The sequence below is a fragment of the Microcaecilia unicolor genome, chromosome 4, assembly GCF_901765095.1.
Source record: "Microcaecilia unicolor chromosome 4, aMicUni1.1, whole genome shotgun sequence".
Classification (NCBI taxonomy): Eukaryota; Metazoa; Chordata; class Amphibia; order Gymnophiona; family Siphonopidae; genus Microcaecilia; species Microcaecilia unicolor.
The window spans coordinates 280,074,300-280,091,862 of record NC_044034.1 but is presented as its reverse complement, the minus strand read 5'-3'; the positions used below and the strand labels follow the sequence as shown (position 1 = coordinate 280,091,862).

The window sequence follows — 17,563 nt, the reverse complement described above, 5'->3', positions numbered from 1 at the left end:
GGTGGCATTAAGGGCTCAGGTCGGTTTTGGGCGTGCGCTGATTTCATTTTTACCGCAGGCCCTTTTCTCGTCCCATGTTCAAAAAGCCATTTTTTGTAGTTGCGGTAAAAACTGCCCTGGCGCAAGCCCAATACATGCGCCTACCCTACTGCAGGCCACTTTTTACTGTGGCTTAGTAAAAGGACCCCCAAGTCACTGTTTATTTTGTTTTCACATTCTTTTTTCACGCTTTTGCCATTTTTTATGTAATGCTCATATTATTGGCTGTATTCAACATTTTCTCTGTGCACCTCTGCTTGTCCATCTACACAGTATTCTTTATGTGCACCTGATCAGCACTGTCTTACTGATCTTGTTATATGCACCATCACAATTACCATGTCCTCTTTGTTACATATTTTTTTTATTATGTACTTTTTCAGAATTATGTATGTTTTTTTGTTCTCCCTTTCATCTGTATGGGGTCTTTTTACTAAGGTGCACAAAAAAATGGGCTGTGCTAGTGTAGGCTCGTGTTTTGGGCGTGCACAGATCCATTTTTCTGCGCACCTGTAAAACAAGGCCTTTTTAAAATTTTTGCCAAAAATGGATGTACGGCAAAATAAAAATTGGCGTGCATCCATTTTGGGTCTGAGACCTTACCACCAGCCATTGACTTTATTATTATTATTATTAGCTTTTGTATAGCGCTACCAGACGCACTTAGTGGTAAGGTCTCACGTGGTAACCATGCGGTAATCATCTATGTGCGTAGAATGATAATTACCACCTGGTTTCCGCTGAACACAGGAAAAGAAAAATTATTTTCCGGTGCATGTAGCGAATACATGTAAAAAAATAAAAATTACCACCCTGGCCTCGTGGTAGCTGAGTGCTAACTGCAAATTGATGCACGTTGGGCACACATGGAGGGGCATAATTGAACGGGGCACCCAAGTTTTCCTGGGGCCGTCCTTGCAGGACGTCCCCACGAAGGGGCGGGGAAACCCGTATTATTGAAACAAGATGGGTGGCCATCTTTCGTTTCAATAATACGGTCAGGGATGCCCAAATCTCCACATTTAGGTAGAACTTAGAAATGATCGTTCCCGATTTTCGGCGATAATGGAAACCAAGGACGCCCATCTCAGAAACGACCAAATCCAAGCCATTTGGTCATGGGAGGAGCCAGCATTCGTAGTGCACTGGTCCCCCTCATATGCCAGGACATCAACCGGGCACCCTAGGGGGCACTGCAGTGGATTTCATAAATTGCTCCCAGGTGCATAGCACCCTTACCTTGTGTGCTGAGCCCCCCAACCCCCCCAAAAACAAAAATCCACTCCCCACAACTGTACACCACTACCATAGCCCTAAGGGGTGAAGGGGGACACCTACATGTGGGTACAGTGGGTTTGTGGTGGATTTTGAAGGGCTCACATTTACCACCACACGTGGGTCCACCTGCCTGAAGTGCACTGCAGTACTCACTAAAACTGCTCCAGGGACCTGCATACTGCTGTCATAGAGCTGGGTATAACATTTGAGGCTGGCATAGAGGCCAGCAAAAAAAAAATTTAAGTTTTTTTTTAGGGTGGGAGGGGGTTGGTGACCACTGGGGGAGTAAGGGGAGGTCATCCCCTCTGTCTGGTCAGTTCGGGCACCTTTTTGAGGCTTAGTCGCAAGGAAAAATGGACCAAGTAAAGTCGGCCAAGTGCTCATCAGGGACGACCTTCTTTTTTCCATTATCGGCCGAGGACGCCCATGTGTTAGGCACGTCCAAGTCCTGCCTTCGCTACGCTGCCGACACCCCCCGTGAACTTTGGTCATCCCCGCGATGGAAAGCAGTTGAGGGCGCCCAAAATTGGCTTTCGATTATGGCGATTTGGGCACCCCTAAGAGAAGGACGCCTATCTCCCGATTTGTGCCGGAAGATGGGCGTCCTTATCATTTGAAAATAAGCCTGCTAGGCACCTACATGGCTTAGTAAAAGGGCCAATATATGTATATTATTTTATAGATAAGCAATTACAGTTATTAATATATTTCTCTCTATTATAGAATGATTTATATTTAGTACCTCTTTGAATCAATCACTACTACATTTGGGTGTAGTAACCTAAATACAGGTTAGTTCTCTTATTTTGGAATTATTTGTACATGGTCATCTTTTTGTAAACATGCATATACTTCTTAATTACATAGACGTGCGTTTTATGGAATGCGTACATCTTCACTTTGTATGTAAATTTTGTTGAATTTTGAATCAAATATTTTAGCTATTCCTCTTTGCTCCTTGTTTTCTGCATATTTGTTTGATCTGTCTATTTATGATTGACACTTTATTTATTTATTGTATTACAGTGTGTGCATATATGTTGATATGTTTGTAAATTTTAGACTCCTGAGGCAGGCACTATTGCTGAAACATGGTGCCATGTCGAGTTTATCCTATTACTTGTGAAATCAAACCTGCTCATGTTTGATCTATTCTTACTGTACACTGCCTTGAGTGAATTCCTTCAAAAGGGCGGTAAATAAATCCTAATAAATAAATATTATACTTTCTTCGTCTCATGGGTTTCATTGGAAGAGTTTTGTTGGTCGTGCTACTCCCTCTTTCACCTTACCTTGTTCATAGCAGATCCTGTTTCTCCACTTTGGTGGTTGTTTCTCATTCAGCCTCTAGATCTAGAAATTTGTGTCCCATGCTACAGGCATTGGTATACAAGGCTCTCCAGATGTTATTCTTTTTTCCCTTTACTGGAAGAGTATAATATTTATGCTTTGAAAATGAGCCCCAAACTTGGTGTCTTATCTTCCAGAGGGTTGTTAATGACTTTGGGCTTTTCTCACCCTTCCCCAGTGAATCTAGTTTAAAGCCCTCTTTAATACTTTAGCCAGTCTGTTGCTGAAGACACTTTGTCCCTTCCTTGTAAGATGGACACGTGTCACCGCTCAGTAGCTCTTGGAAAATCATCCCATGATCAAGGAAACTGAAGCGCTCTCGTTGCCACCATCCATGCAACCACACATTTAACTCCAGGATGTGAGTTTCCCTCATTTGCCCTTTACTTTCAACAGGAAAGATTGATGAAAACACCACCTGTGCACCTAGATGCTTCACCTTCTGACCCAGAGCCATGAAATCACGTTTGATATGTTCAGTAGGATACCTAGCAGTATCATTTGTACTTCTACCATATATAGCCGGTACATACATGTACATTCCTGGAGGTATTTTAAAATAGACTCTACGTAAGTAGATACTGTTCTAAAATACTAGTGGTACTTGACATGTCCTGAGCAGGTTGTCTGGAAGAATAAAGATTTTGGATTATCATATTCCTCATCCTTCTGTTCTTTTGTGGACGAGCCCTGCTGATTACACTGCTCCTTTAGCTGGTTTCTTCTGACATAGTGATACCCGGTCCTCCGCTTCTGCAGTGTTCCCTCAATTCAAATCTGGACATTCTTTCTAAAATGTGCCTCCATAGTACTACCCTCCAGTAAAACCTAAGCTCACATGGAAAAATGTAGAAATATGGAAATAAGCCAATGAACAAAGTACATCTTGGAGAACAGTTCTATAGAGTCTTTGCAAAATCTGGAAGCTGCGTATTTCATTTTGCATGTTTCCTTATTGGATTTATTTTGAACAAAACGACTTCTGGTAATCTTCAGTTGTGCTTCTCAGCCCTCTCCTGGAGGCACACCAGTCAGGTTTTCGGAACACCACACTGAGGGGCCCTTTTACTAAGGCGCGTAGCTGCCTACATGCATCCAACGCGTGTCAAATTGGAACTACCACCCGGCTACCGTGTGCCCTGGGCAGTAATTCCATTTTTGACGCGTGTCAAAACACGAGGTAGAAAATATTTTCTACTTTCTACCACGTGGCGCTTACCCAGCAGTAATTGTCAGTTTACATGCATTGACGCTTACCGCCTGTTTAGCGTGCGAGACCTTATAGCCGAGTCAATGGGTGGCAGTAAGGTCTCAGGCCGAAAATGGATGCACGCTGGTTTTAATTTTGTCGCATGTCCATTTTCAGCCACTAAAAAAATGTCTTTTTTCCATGAGCGCTGAAAAAATGCACCTGCGGGCATCCAAAACACGAGCCCACACCAGCGCAGGCCACTTTTCAGTGTGTCTTAGTAAAAGGGCCCCTAAATCTGCAGGATATTACTTTGCAGACATGGGAGACCTATTGTGTGAAAATCTATCTCATGCATATTCAGTGTGGTAATCCAGTAAACCTGGCCAGTAAGGTGTACCTCCAGGAGAGGTTTCAGAAACACTGCTCTAAGGTTTGTAATAAAATTACTACTACTACTACTATTTATGATTTCTATAGCGCTACAAGGCATACGCAGCGCTGTACACCATACACAAAAAAGACAGTCCCTGCTCAAAGAGCTTACAATCTAGATAAGAAAGGTAAACAGACAGAACAAATAAGGGTAAAGGAATAATAGGTGAGGTTAAAGGACAGGGTAAGTGAGAAGTGGTTAGGAGTCAAAAGCAGTGGTAAAGAAGTGGGCTTTAAGTTTGGACTTGAAAACGACCAAGGACGGGGCTAGACGCACTGGCTCGGGAAGTCTGTTCCAGGCGTGGGGTGCAGCAAGACAAAAGGAACGGAGTCTAGAATTGGCAGTAGAGGAGAAGGGGACGGATAAGAGAGATTTATCTACAAAATTGAGTACTCGGGGGGGGGGGGGGCGTAGGGAGAGACGAGAGTGGAGAGGTATTGGGGAGCAGCAGAGTGAATACACTTCTAGGTCAATAAGAGAAGCTTGAATACGGAAACGGATAGGGAGCCAATTAATGTATCTTAGATCTTTGAAATCCCTGGCGGAGGACTGTCGCTGTAATGACTGAGCTGGGTGCATTGGGAGTTGTGAAAGTAGGCTCAGAACATGAGATTCCAGCTCCAGAGCCAAAAGCCTTAAAAAGCAAGAGGAAACTACCGGGGGACTCCCTACTCTCCCAAAATAAATGAGACCCTACTACAGTGTTTTCCAAGTTCGGTCCTGCAGTACCTCTTGCCAGTCAGGTTTTCAGGACATCCACAATGAATATGCATAAAAGAGATTTGCATATAATGGAGACATTATATTCAAATCAAGTTCATGCATATTCATTGTGGATATTGTGGATAACCTGAAAACCTGACAGGTAAGGGGTATTCCAGGACTGGACTTGGGAAACACTGCCGCACTACATCCCAATAGGAAATTCTTACAGGACGTCCATGAGGTCTTTTAAGTGTGAAAGGGCAGATTCTGAAAGTGCAAAATAAATAGCCATAGAATTATAATATAATTTTTTAAAAGTTGGAAACTATTTAATATATGTTAGTATAGTAGAAGTATATTATTTACTACCAAAGCACTTCTCTCCCCCTCCCTTACCCCCCATCCCCCAACTGTGATACTAAGGTCAGTCATTTTGGGAACTCCTAACAACAACAACAACAACAACAACTGAAAAGTTCCATACTTGGCCTTAGGCAGTTGGAATCACTTATTCAAATGCAGGAATAATCACCAGATTTTAGTAGTCAATGAAAAGCAAAAGCACAGTTTAATGAACATTATGGTTATTATTTACTTTTGCACTCTTATACTCATTAGCAAAAAGGATAAAATATATCTGACCACATAGAGGTAATAGCTGGGAGCCTTGAATGCAAGTAGAGGACTCAGTCCAAGCCTTCGCGTTCATTGTCCAGCAGATGGCGCTTTATTCGAATTATGACTGTGAATCAGTATTTTCACTTCTGACTTTCTGAACTTACACATGATTTATATGGGTTATAGATTAAACATTTTCTCCCATTTCCTGGTGATGAGGAAAATGCTTAGTACATGGGACCTGATTACACATTCATAAATGTGAACTTTTGGGTTTTTTTTTCTTAGTCATTGCAATGACACGGGTATGATTTTGTGGCGTAGTTGCCAATAACTTAACTCATTTTGGAAGTTTCCTTTATCTGAAATATTAGTCTAATACATAATAATGTAAATCATGCACACTAATTGTTCCTCTTTTCTTAGCTGCTTGGTTTTCAGTCATCTAATGCTGGTCAGTTCCCTTTTGTGTATTCTTTTCAAAGAACTTCTGTTTTGTAAAAGTCTTCACACCTTACCCAATTTTCACATTCTACTGTCTTAAAAACAATTCAAATTGCATTAAAGCAAAAGCTTGTTGCACTGATCTACACAACATTGGGGTCCTTTTGCTAAACTAGTGGTTCCCAAACCTGGTCCTTGAGGCACCCCAGCCAGTCAGGTTTTGGGGGAGCCCACAAAGAATATTCATGAGAGAGATTTGCATGCACTACTTCTACTGCATGCAAATCTCTCTCATGAATATTCATTGTGGGTATCCTGAACAACCTGACTGGCTGGAGTTGCTCCAGGACCAGATTTGGGAACTACTGGCCTAAACTACTTTAAGCACCAATGCGCGTTTACCGCAGGTTAAAAAGCGCTCAGGCGTCCTGAGGTAGTTTTGGGATGGATGGATGCATGCTACCCATGCGCTAAAAATTGAATTTATATTTTAGTGCGGGGGAGTGTTTCTGGGGACAGAGAGTAGGCGTGTTCTGCGCTAATTGGTTAGCACAGCTACATCGCCAAGCACTAACTGATCAGTGAATAATTAGCACATGAGCCCTTCTGACAAAAAATAGGTGGTGATAAGGTCTTACACACTAATGGCCACACACTAATAGGGAAATAAACATGTGACCATTAATAGGAAAAATAGAAAATGGGGCCATTTTACCACGGCACTAAAGGTGACCTCAGTGCACAGGAAAGACCTAGGCTGGGGATAGCGCAAGATACTTTTTAGTATGGCTTGGTAAAAAGGTCTCATAGCCTACAGCAGCATTCTTGTGCCATGGCTGCTCCCCAGGAGTTTTCTGTCACTCCTGCCTCATCCCCAGCCAAAGGCCTAGCATTATTAGATTTATTCTGTAGCGGTTGGCGGCAACAGACAGTGATTCTGTTAGCGCCAACCCCCAAGTCTTCACTCTGACGTAACTGATAACACATATTGTTTACCACAGAGCCCAAGAACTAATGTTATTTGATGGTAAATGACTGCCAAGATGTTGTCCCCTGAATATCATGCGCTAATACTGTTACTGCACATTGCTGCGCCCTATGTTATATAACATGTCTTAATAGTGTTAACATGCTAACTGGATGTTGTAAAGGGGGTACACTTCTACTGCGTGGGGGAACGGAGCCTGCTTGGAATCCCTCCCGCGGGAGGTGGTGGAGATCAAAACGGTAACGGAATTTAAAAAATGAGTGGGATAAACATAAAGGAATCCTGCTCAGAAGGAATGGATCCTCAGAAGCATAGCGGAGATTGGGTGGTAGAGCTGGTGGGGGGAGGCAGGGCTAGTGGGTGGGAAGCAGGGCTGGTGGTGGGCAGACTTCTAAGGTCTGTGCCCTGAAAATGGCAGATACAAATCAAAGTCAGGTATACACATAAAGTAGCACATATGAGTTTAGCTTGTTTGGCAGACTGGATGGACCGTGCAGGTCTTTCTCTGCCGTCATCTACTATGTTACTATGTTACTGTATACATGCATGTCTTTATAGAATAGCACTTAGCAAGCTGCACATGTTAAATCCTAATTGGAGCCAATTAACTGCAATAATTGGTTTTTAGCGCCCAATTATTGCTAGTTATCGGCTCATTACTCAATTAAATCGCGCCCACGCAATTTTGTGCACGATATGTAGAATCTGGGCATACTTCTTCCTGAGATGGCACTAATGTGCGATGGTTAGTGCAAGTGTACTAGTAGTTTATGCATGCACACCCTTCGGGAAAGATATTTGTTTTAGACCACTGCCCATCCTAGTCCTCTCCTGCTCCAGAGCTGTCAAGTTTTCCAGTCCACGTGGGATACTTTTTGGCCAGTCTTGATTTTGAATGTCCATCCCAAAGCAGTGAGAGATCTGTGTTTGCTGGTTCTACTGACTGAACTCAGCGCAGCAGGTCCCATAGTGCAACAGGAGGGGTTTGTCAGAAATCCAGGACTGGCTTTTCATGTTTCTCCTGGAACTGGGCAACTTGGCAGCCTTGCTTCTCCAGGAAAAAACAAAGAGGGGAGTGTGAAGTGAGTAACCTACCTTGCCGGGCAAGGAAGAAACTGCTGGCAGCTTTCTCCTCACACCTACATCTCAAATCCCTGAGCACGACCGAACAAACACAGGGCAGAGAGGGAAAAGGAGAGGCCCCTCCTCCACCTGGAGTCTCTGTCTCTTAGGGAAATAAGACACCGCCCCGGAGAGGGAGAAAGGAAAGCGGCTGGCAACGACGAGGTGTCACTTGTTCCTGGTGTTTGTGGGCGGCTGGAGCTCTTCCCCAGCCTTTCCCTCGGAATTATTTTATTTATTTATTTATGGGGCTCTTTTTTCCTTTACATTTTTAAGGGAGTTCTTCTTTTGGGGAAAAAAAGCCACAAGGTTTCGCCCCGATCGTGGCCATTGCCTAGGGGGTGGTGAAAAGCCGGTGGAAGTGGAAGGACTGTTCCAACCAAGACCTCCTCCGGGTCAGACACCTTTAGAGCGGTCTCTGCAGGGATCGGCCCGGGCAGACCCGATCCCCTCCGCATGGGACCGGCACAGGCTGCGGCTCTTAGCATGCGGGTCCTCGGATCGGACTGAAAGGACAGGGATCATGGAGCATGTGGAGATCCGAGGAAGTCAGGAGAGATCTCAGGATTCAGCGCAGCTCCCGGGGAGGGGGGCTGACGGCTGGAAGCTGGTGCAAGTGCTGCTGAGTGGAGGGGCTCCCTGGGGGTTCACCCTCAAGGGGGGCAGGGAGCATGGGGAGTCCCTCATCATCAGTAAGGTAAGAGTACATTGCTAACTTTGGAAAGGTGTGTTGGGTGCTAGTTTGGGAAAGATTGTTAGCCTTCCTTTTCTCCCTTTAAATTAAAGCCAGAACTGTCGTTGCAGTGTTAGTCGACTTGGGGTATGTGGATTGCTTGACCTTTATTCACAGAACTACAGCCTGTTTAACTCTTTAAACATAACATTGCTAAACCTTAAAAGATCTGAAACGTCTGGTTATTTCACTAAGTTTTGGTGTGCACACTGAAGGGGGATGTGTTCCTGTGTTGAGGCTGAAGAGCAAGTTATAAAGAGGATTATTATAGAAACAGAGGAAATGAAGGCAGATAAAAACCATAATGGATGCCAGAAAGATCTGCCCTAAACTTATATTCTATAATGGGTGCTGGGCGCTAAGCGCCCCTTTATAAAATAGGGTTTAAAGTAGGTTCCTGTGCCCAGCTTTGGATGTGAGGACTTAGGCCTGATGAAACCTGGTGTAAATCCTGGTGCATAAATTGGGTGAGTAGCCCTGGTATTCTGTAATCAGGGGCAGCCCGACAATTAGGCCACCTGAAGTGGGGGGGGGGGGGGGGCCTCAGGCGGCACTCTTCAGGGGTGGCATCTCTCCACTCTTCAGGGAGCGGCCACCCCGTTCGCGGCGTTTCCCTGTTTTGTCACGTTTGATGTAACTTCCTGCTTCATAAGAGGCTCAGGCAGCCGCAGTAAAGGGAAGAGGAGTGCCAGCGGCAGGGCAGCCTATGTTTGGAACGTGACGAAACAGGTGAACTCCGTGAATTGGGGGCGGCATCTCAGCCTGGATGGGTGGGGGTGGGGGGCGGCATCTTAGCTCCATTTCAGGCGGCATCTTGCTTTAGGCTGGCACTGTCTATAACTTTGCTCCCAAATGTTTGGAACACCCCTGACCTGCCCATGCCCCTCCCATGGACGTGCATCCTTTTTAGGTTGCGTGTGGAAAAACTTTGGGTGCACAGTGTTATGTGCAGATGTGCGAGTCTGTAAGTCCAAATAGAGCCAATTAACATGAATAATTGTTAGTGGCTTCCCAAGTAATTAGTTTGTGGATCTGAGCTCTGCACCCAAATTTGGGCACCGTATGTAGAATCCGGGGGGCATATGTGCTCGTCTCTGCGAAAAGGTGCTTAAAGTTATCAGAACAAAAAAAAATGAGGTTTTAATGAATTCTAGGGTCCTTCTACAAAGGCACGTTAGGGTTTCTAGTGTGCGCTAAACGCAAGAGATGCCCATATATTCCTATGGGTGTCTCTAGTGTTTAGTGTGCACTAATCAGCGTGCATTAGGGGCGTAGCCAGACTTCAGCAGGAGGGAGGTCCAGAGCCCAAGATGAGGGGGCACATTTTAGCCTCCCCCCCCCCCATCTTGGGCTTTGTTCTGTTTCTGTGAGTCTGACCGCACGTACTACGTGCGGACGTCAGAAACAGAACAAATCCTTCGCGGGAAGAAGATGGCCTCGGCTGGCGGGGATTGGGGTTCCCTGCCAGCAAAGGTAGCCAACGGCGGCAGCGGGGGAGGGTTGGCGGTGGGGGGGGGTCGAGAGGGTCGTCAGCAGGGGGGTCCAGGGCCAAAGCTGTGGGGGCCCAACCCCCCGTGGCCCCACATAGCTACGCCACTGGCGCGCACTAAAAACGCTATCACACCTTTGTAAAAAGACCCCTGTGTTAGAGCAAACAATTTATAATATAACAGTCCAAACCCCATCCTTTCAGGTGAAAAAGAAAAAAAAGTTACAGAAGTTCAAACATGTAACTTTTGCAGACTGTTTATGAACCCATGACATCAAAAACTAGCCATCCTGAACATTTTGGATCTATTTTATTCATCTTTTCCCAGAGAGTGTCAGATATGTCCTATTCAGTCTACCCCACCAATACCATCTACTATCCTTTCTTCTGCCTTAGACATCCTTTGTACTTATCCCAAGCTTTCTTGAATTCAGATAGTCTTCGTTTCCACCACCTTCTATTCCAGCATTCACCAGCCTTTCCATGAAGAAATATTTCCTTAGTCAACTCCTGAATCTATCCCCTTTCACCTTCATCCTCTGCCCCCTCATTCCATAGCTTCCTTTCAGTTGAAAGAGACTCACTTCCTGCCACAGAGGTATTTAAATCTCTATCCTATCTCCCCTCCCCTGTCTTTCTTTCAAAGTATACATAGTGAGGTCTTTAAGTCTGCCCCCAAACATTTTATAAGGAAGACTGCTGATTGTTTTAGTAGCTGCCCTCTGGACCGACTTCATCCAGTTTATTTTCAAAAGTTTTTAGCGCAAGTTCTCAAAATCACTCTAGCTGTCTTTGAAAATGTTCCAATGTTCTCAGGCACAGAAAGACTTAGTAAAACACTGGAACAAATTTCTCTAGAGGAACATTCTAAGAAAACCTGATAAACCCTCCGCTTATATTTTCTCTCCTCTTACAGTTGGATCATGGATGGACACATTTTCAAATCCATAATTCTTCAGAAATGTACAGTATTTCCTTAGCGAGCCTTAACCTTTGACAATTCCTTTGTGGCACTGATGGGTTTTTAGGAATGTGCATGTGGTACTTGGCTGTGATGCTGTAGTTGGGATTTAAGCAATGTGGTAATGTCTGCTTTTAAAGTGCAAGATGTAGTAGAGCCACTGGTCAGGGTTGCCAACAGTCAGTAAATTTTACTGAGGGTCAGTAAAAACAGAAAAAAAAAGAATCATCCTTTGTGTAATTTCATGGTAGCAAAAATGTTGCCACAGTATGTTAAATGCAGTGGTTTACATGTTGGTTGCAGATATTGTTTGGTTGTTACTAATTAACCCATTAGTGCCCAACGTTCCCACATGGGATTTTATTATGGGGACATTGGGCACTAATGGGTTGATGCAGAAAGTCTACTGTTTTAATTAATGCAGAAAGCGTAGTGTTTTAATGTGTTTTATTGTTGCTTTTACTATGTTATTATAGTACTGATAACGAAAGCGATTCCTGGCACATAAAAGTCAATAGGTTTATGGTGAGAATATGTGATGCTATGGAAAGATCAACTGTACAACCAGAGCTAAATGGGGGGGGGGGGGGGGGGGGGGGGGGGGAAGAGTATTTGTATTATGCACACTCTTCACATAATGTAAATCATGTCTGTCCATAGAGAGGTTAGGTTGACAGGAAAAGAAAGTTCTGGAGCTTTTCCTTGTGTTGGATTCAATTCGTAATGCACTTTTTTTAGGCATCCCTGGGCGGCTGCACTGTAGGTTTCGCACAGAATGCTCAATTTAACAGCTCACCATGATCAAATGCTGGGAGTTAGTGTCTTCCTGCTCTTACTTGCCTCATTAAAATATTTGGGCTACCATATAAGGCCATACAGAGCCCCTGCTTTGTGTCTTCCAAGTAACATTTGGGGGTACCAAGTCAAACTACTTTCCACTTTGTTCCTTGTTTCTGGGCAATATAAAATGATTTCCGGCAACAAAGATGCATTTTTCCACTGCTTCCAAAGAAACAAGAGACAGCAGATTTATCTCTCTGGTGCCTTTTCCTACTGCTTTTCCTCACACTTTTACCTGATCATGGGTTTATTCTCCCTCTTCTACCACTTAGGATGGTCCGGAATCATCTCATTCTTCATCTAGTTCTTCTTGAACTCTTTTACTATTGCCTAAGGCAGTGACGACGCCAGACACCTGATTTTGAGGAGAGGCCTGAGCCCAGCTTTCTCCTTGTCCTCCTGGCACCTTACCTGAAAGCAAAATATAAATACCTAAGCTAGTGGGGATCCACAGTCCCTGCCAGCTGAAGATCTCATCCTCCTGTTTAGCTGGTGGTAGTGCTGCTGAGCTGCTGCCACCACCACCACTTCAAATACCAAGCATGCATTTTGGGGGGGGGGGGGGGGGGGGGTAACGACACCAGCAGTGGTGGCAGAAGCCCAGGGACACTGTCACCCCTCTAGAGCTTGGAGAATTCTGGCTGTTGGACCGGAGGAGGAGGTCTTCACAGGCTGGGGTTTGGGGATTCCTGACAGCCATAGCATAGGAGATGGCTAATTTGGGGGGGGGGGGGGGGGGGGGGGGAGGAGCAGCTGAGCCTAAATAGTGTGTTTGTAGGGGGGGTCCCCATGGCCCCTCCCCCTGTGATGACGCCATTGACCTAAAGCAGTTGTTCCCAAACCTGGTCCTGGAGGCACCCCACCAGTCAGGTTTTTAGGATACCCTCAATGAATATTCACGAGAGAAATTTGCATGCACTCTCTACTGCATGTAAATCTCTCTCATGAATATTCATTGTGGGTATCCTGAAAACCTGACTGGCTGGGGTGCCTCAAGGACCAGTTTTGGGAACCACTAGCCTAAGAATTGTTTCTCAGATCCAAACCTCTCTCTCTTCCTGACTTTTCATTGTCTTCTGAATTTACGTCTTGCACCATCATCAATTGAGTAATGATAGGATAGTCAGGGCTTAATTTATGGGGGAACAGCCTGGAACACAGCTCCACCTTTTCTTTTTAAACTGAGCCAGAGCATCTGGGGGTGTTCTGATCTGTTCCAGGCAGGGAGGGGATGAATCTAGATCAGAGGACAGTCATTCTGCTCCCCAACCCAGCCCCTCTTCTGGTGTTGTTGCTGCTCAACACTTCCACTTCCTTTTTGTCTACAAATTAAGCCCTGTTGGTATGTATATAATGTTTCTAACACTTGTAAATCTGTATCCAAAAGCTTGTCATCTTAGTTAACCCAGTCTAATATTCAACTTTCTCATGATGTTGCCGGAACAACTGGGTGTCTTCCCTTCACTATCTTAAACTAGGCCAAAAGCTGTGTTTTCAACATTTTCTTATTTTGTACAGGGGTACAGCCATCTGGTACAGGGCTGGATGGCTCAAGGCATGAGGTTGTAGAACCCTAGTTCAAATCCAGCTAAGACCAAAAGCCATTACCATCTGAAAGAAAATTGGCAGCCTATGTGAAATGACAACTTGCAGTGATGTGTCACTCATTGGCATTCTTGATCAATGTTTGCAGAAGAGTCAAAACCGAATTACTGGAGGAGTAGCCTAGTGGTTAGTGCTGTGGACTTTGATCCTGGGGAACTGAGTTTGGTTCCCACTGCAGCTCCTTAGACACTGGGCAAGTCACTTAACCCTGCATTGCCCCTGGTACAATGTAAGTACCATATGTTAACCGCTTTGTATGTAGTTGCAAAAACCTCACAATGGTGGTATATCATGTCCCATTTCCCTTCCCTCCCTTCCCTTCTTAGACATGGATTGAGGGGTATTGACACAGGGCAGCATGGAGCAACTACCTGACAGTCATCATTTCTGTGGATAAATTGGGAACGGTGGTTGGTTTCTAGAACGATCCATCAAGCCCCTTTCACAAACAGAGGTAAAGGGCTAGATTCTATATATGGCGCCTCAAAAATCGACACAGAAATAAGCACTATTCTATGAGCCATGCTTTAAAGTTAGGTGCGGTTTATAGAATAGCGCTTATGGCCGGGAATTGCACCAAAATTTAGGCGTGGCCATTTACACCAACTGAACCGTGGTGCAAATGTATGCGCCTACATTAGGTTTGTTTCCCTGTTATTCTGTAACAATGCACATTTATTTTAAGAATGTCCCCTATCTGCCCATTCCCCTCCCATTCCCCCCCTTTTTCAAATAGCACGTAAAGTTCAATTAAATTAGTGCCAATAATTGCTTGTTACAAAGCTAGTCATTGGTGCTAATTAGCTTGTTTAATTGGGCGTGCACCCAAATTTGTGCATGCAATATTTGGTGACTTTTACACAATTAGGGGGGAAGGGGAAGCTTTTTTTAAAAAAAGGCTTTTTACACACAACACTCGGGGTAGTTTCTGTATAGATTGCCATGTCAGGTGTTCAGCACTGTGTGCGTCTGGTTGCGCTATACAGATTCTATTAATAATAATAATAATACTGAGTATCAATTCTATAATGGCAGTTGCATGTACGATTGCTGTTAATAAATACTAGCATGGGGACCTCCGGGATGCCAGGGAGCTGAACAGATGCATGTGACTGGTGCTTCTGCTGCCTGCCCCCCCCCCCCCCCCCCTCAGATTTCAACTTTATAATCTTGCCTTTTTTTTTTTTTTTTTAAATTTTGGACTGGATTTTTCTATAGCTCCCTTTGCAGTATTTGCTGATATCAGTTGCCAGTATGCTGGTGCAGTTTGGGTAATGCCACTAAAAATGCCCAAACCACAGAGAGAGAGAAAAAGGCAGGTTAGAGTCACCCAAGATGTCCTCCTTGGAAGGGCCCCCTCTAACTGGAGATTGTGTCCATGAGATCTCTAAGCCGGTGTCAGCCATGTTGGAGGACAAATTGAATAAACTATACACTTCTATCGAGGAGTTCCGAGAGTGTTTTGACTCGCACACCCATCACCTGGATGAGACAGAAGCACAGATTTCAGCCCAAGAGGACCTCTCTGCCCGCTTGGAAGAATGGATAGTACATCTCGAAGCTGAGAATGCTCGACTCCTGGAGCATGTAGAAGATCATGAAAATAGAAGCCGGTGGAATAATGTATGGTTAGTGGGCAGCCAGTTTCTGCTGAGGAAGGATGCTGGTTCCAGGCACAGGAGAGACACTCGTGGTCAGACTGCAGCTGCCAATCGTGGAGAGAGCACATCTTTCCAGAAATCAGGCTCGCTGCCATCATTGTGTTGTAAAGCTTGTGCCTTGTGCCACTATGTTTGAAAAAAAAAAAAGAAAGCTACACACGGCTTTCATACACACAACTTGTATGCGTGTATGAAAGCCGTAGTACCAGGCACTGCTCTGAGCATGTGCACAGCAGTCACGCTTGGCGTTTGGCTGTTCTGCGCATGCTCAGCTGACCAATTGGCTTTCCTTCTACCAAGCTTTGCTTGCTGTTTTTGTGAGCAGCTTATTTGCATCTGTTTTTTTTGGGGGGGGGGGGGGAGGGGCATCACTCGTTATTTCCACCTTGGTAATTTTTTAACCGAGGTGGAAATAGCGATTGGTGCTTTACTGGGACTTTGGTGCATCTGCCTCTAAATGGCAGTGAAGACTTTGTCCATTATCTTCCTCAGGGAACCAGGCATGCAAGTGAAGAAAGAGCAAAAACCAGGTGACTAGTTGACTGACTTTAGTCACAAGGGATAGGCAGGTGTCATCGAGTCATCTCTTACCTCATTCACCTTTAGGTCACTTCATTGTAAGAGGTGGTAGTTGGCTTATGTGTATTTTGTCTGTCCTGCCAAGGTATTCTGTATCATGATGCAAATAAGTTCCTAGTCTGTTCCTCATGGCTTTAGACATTGTGCATGTAGCGATTGACTGGAGTTCAGTTGATTTCTTCATCACATTACGTGGGAGGCATTTTCAACCTTAAAATTGCTTTCCTTATTCTAAAAGCTAAATTGTGTGGCTAGAGAATAGTATTGACACTCTCTGCTCTGGTAAAAGTTATAATTAAGGTTTAAGGTTTCACAATACTCAAACATGTGCATGTCCATTGAGATTCTTTCTTGTAATGGCTCCTCTTTGCAATATAGTTAATTTCTGAGGGGGGGAAACATGACTTTAGTCCAGTGGCGTAGCCAAGGGTGGGCCCAGGCCCACCCAGTAGCAACACACCTATGAAGTGTCTGGCAGGGATTCCCAAGCCCCACCAGCCGAAAATTCCTGTCCTTCCTGCATACCAGTCTTCCCTCTGATGTATTCCTGCCTATGCGGAAACAGGAAGTTGCATCAGAGGGAAGGCTGTGGAGCCAACATGAGCAGTGTGTATTATTTGCTGCTTGCTGCCAGTGAAAATCTGCTATTTAAAAGGTATGGGAGAAGGGGGATGTTTGAGAGACCATATGGCATGCAGGCGAGAGAGGGAGAGACCAAATCACTTGTGGGACAGGGCGGAGTTCTTCTGCCCACCCATCTTGGGCTCAGGCCCACTCAAAATTGGGTGTCTGGCTACACCCCTGCTTTAGTCCCTTTTCATAAGATTCATAGTATCTTAGGAGAATTGCAGTAAAAATGCTGAAAATCTTGTTATATTTTGAAGGCAGATTTTTAAAATTGCAGATGGGTTTACTTTGGATGTAATAAGGTAATTGTGAGCTGAATCTGAAGTTAAAAGGTACATTAAAAAATTTTTTTTCTGCTTTTGACGTTAAACTTAACTCCCACCTCTAATGATTGAATTGGAGGCTTTCTGTTCGTGGCTTGGATGCTCCAAGACCCCTGAGTCAGAGAGATTTATGCCCCCATATACTAACAGACACACTAAGCACCACCCCTACCCTTAGGGCTCTGTCTACTAAAGTGCGCTAGAAAACGGGCTTATCATGTGGTAACACAGGACTTTCTTGCACGCTATGTCCATTTCTAGCATGCCTAGGAAATAAAGGGGCCCTTTTACTAAGTTGCGGTAAAGGGGGGCCTGCGCTAGCATCGGTGCGTCATTTCAACATGCACGTTGAGGCCCCCTTTTACTGCAGTGAGTGAAAGGCTGCCCTTTTTCTGGAAAAGAAATGGCCGTGCGGTAAGTGAACCACTTGCTGCTCAGCCATTTCAAGGGGGGGGGGGGGGGGGCTTACCGTCATCCATTGATGTGGTAAGGCTTCCCGTGCTAATCCAGCGGTAACCGATTACTGCCTGGTAAGCACCGGCGCTAGAAAAATAGAAAATATTTTTGTAGTGCCGG

The 17,563-nt window shown here is 44.8% G+C and overlaps 1 protein-coding gene across 2 annotated transcripts in view; it reads left to right on the top strand.

Annotated features, from left to right (window-relative positions):
- Window positions 1-8,180: 8,180 nt before the first annotated feature.
- SHROOM2 (shroom family member 2) overlaps window positions 8,181-17,563 on the top strand; it is a 290,687-nt gene continuing 281,304 nt past the window's right edge. For both annotated transcript variants that reach the window (XM_030201621.1, XM_030201620.1), the window contains exon 1: window positions 8,181-8,866. In XM_030201621.1, coding sequence (XP_030057481.1) covers window positions 8,693-8,866 — 174 coding nt within the window. In that variant the 5' untranslated portion in view covers window positions 8,181-8,692. The remainder of the gene's footprint in view (window positions 8,867-17,563) is intronic.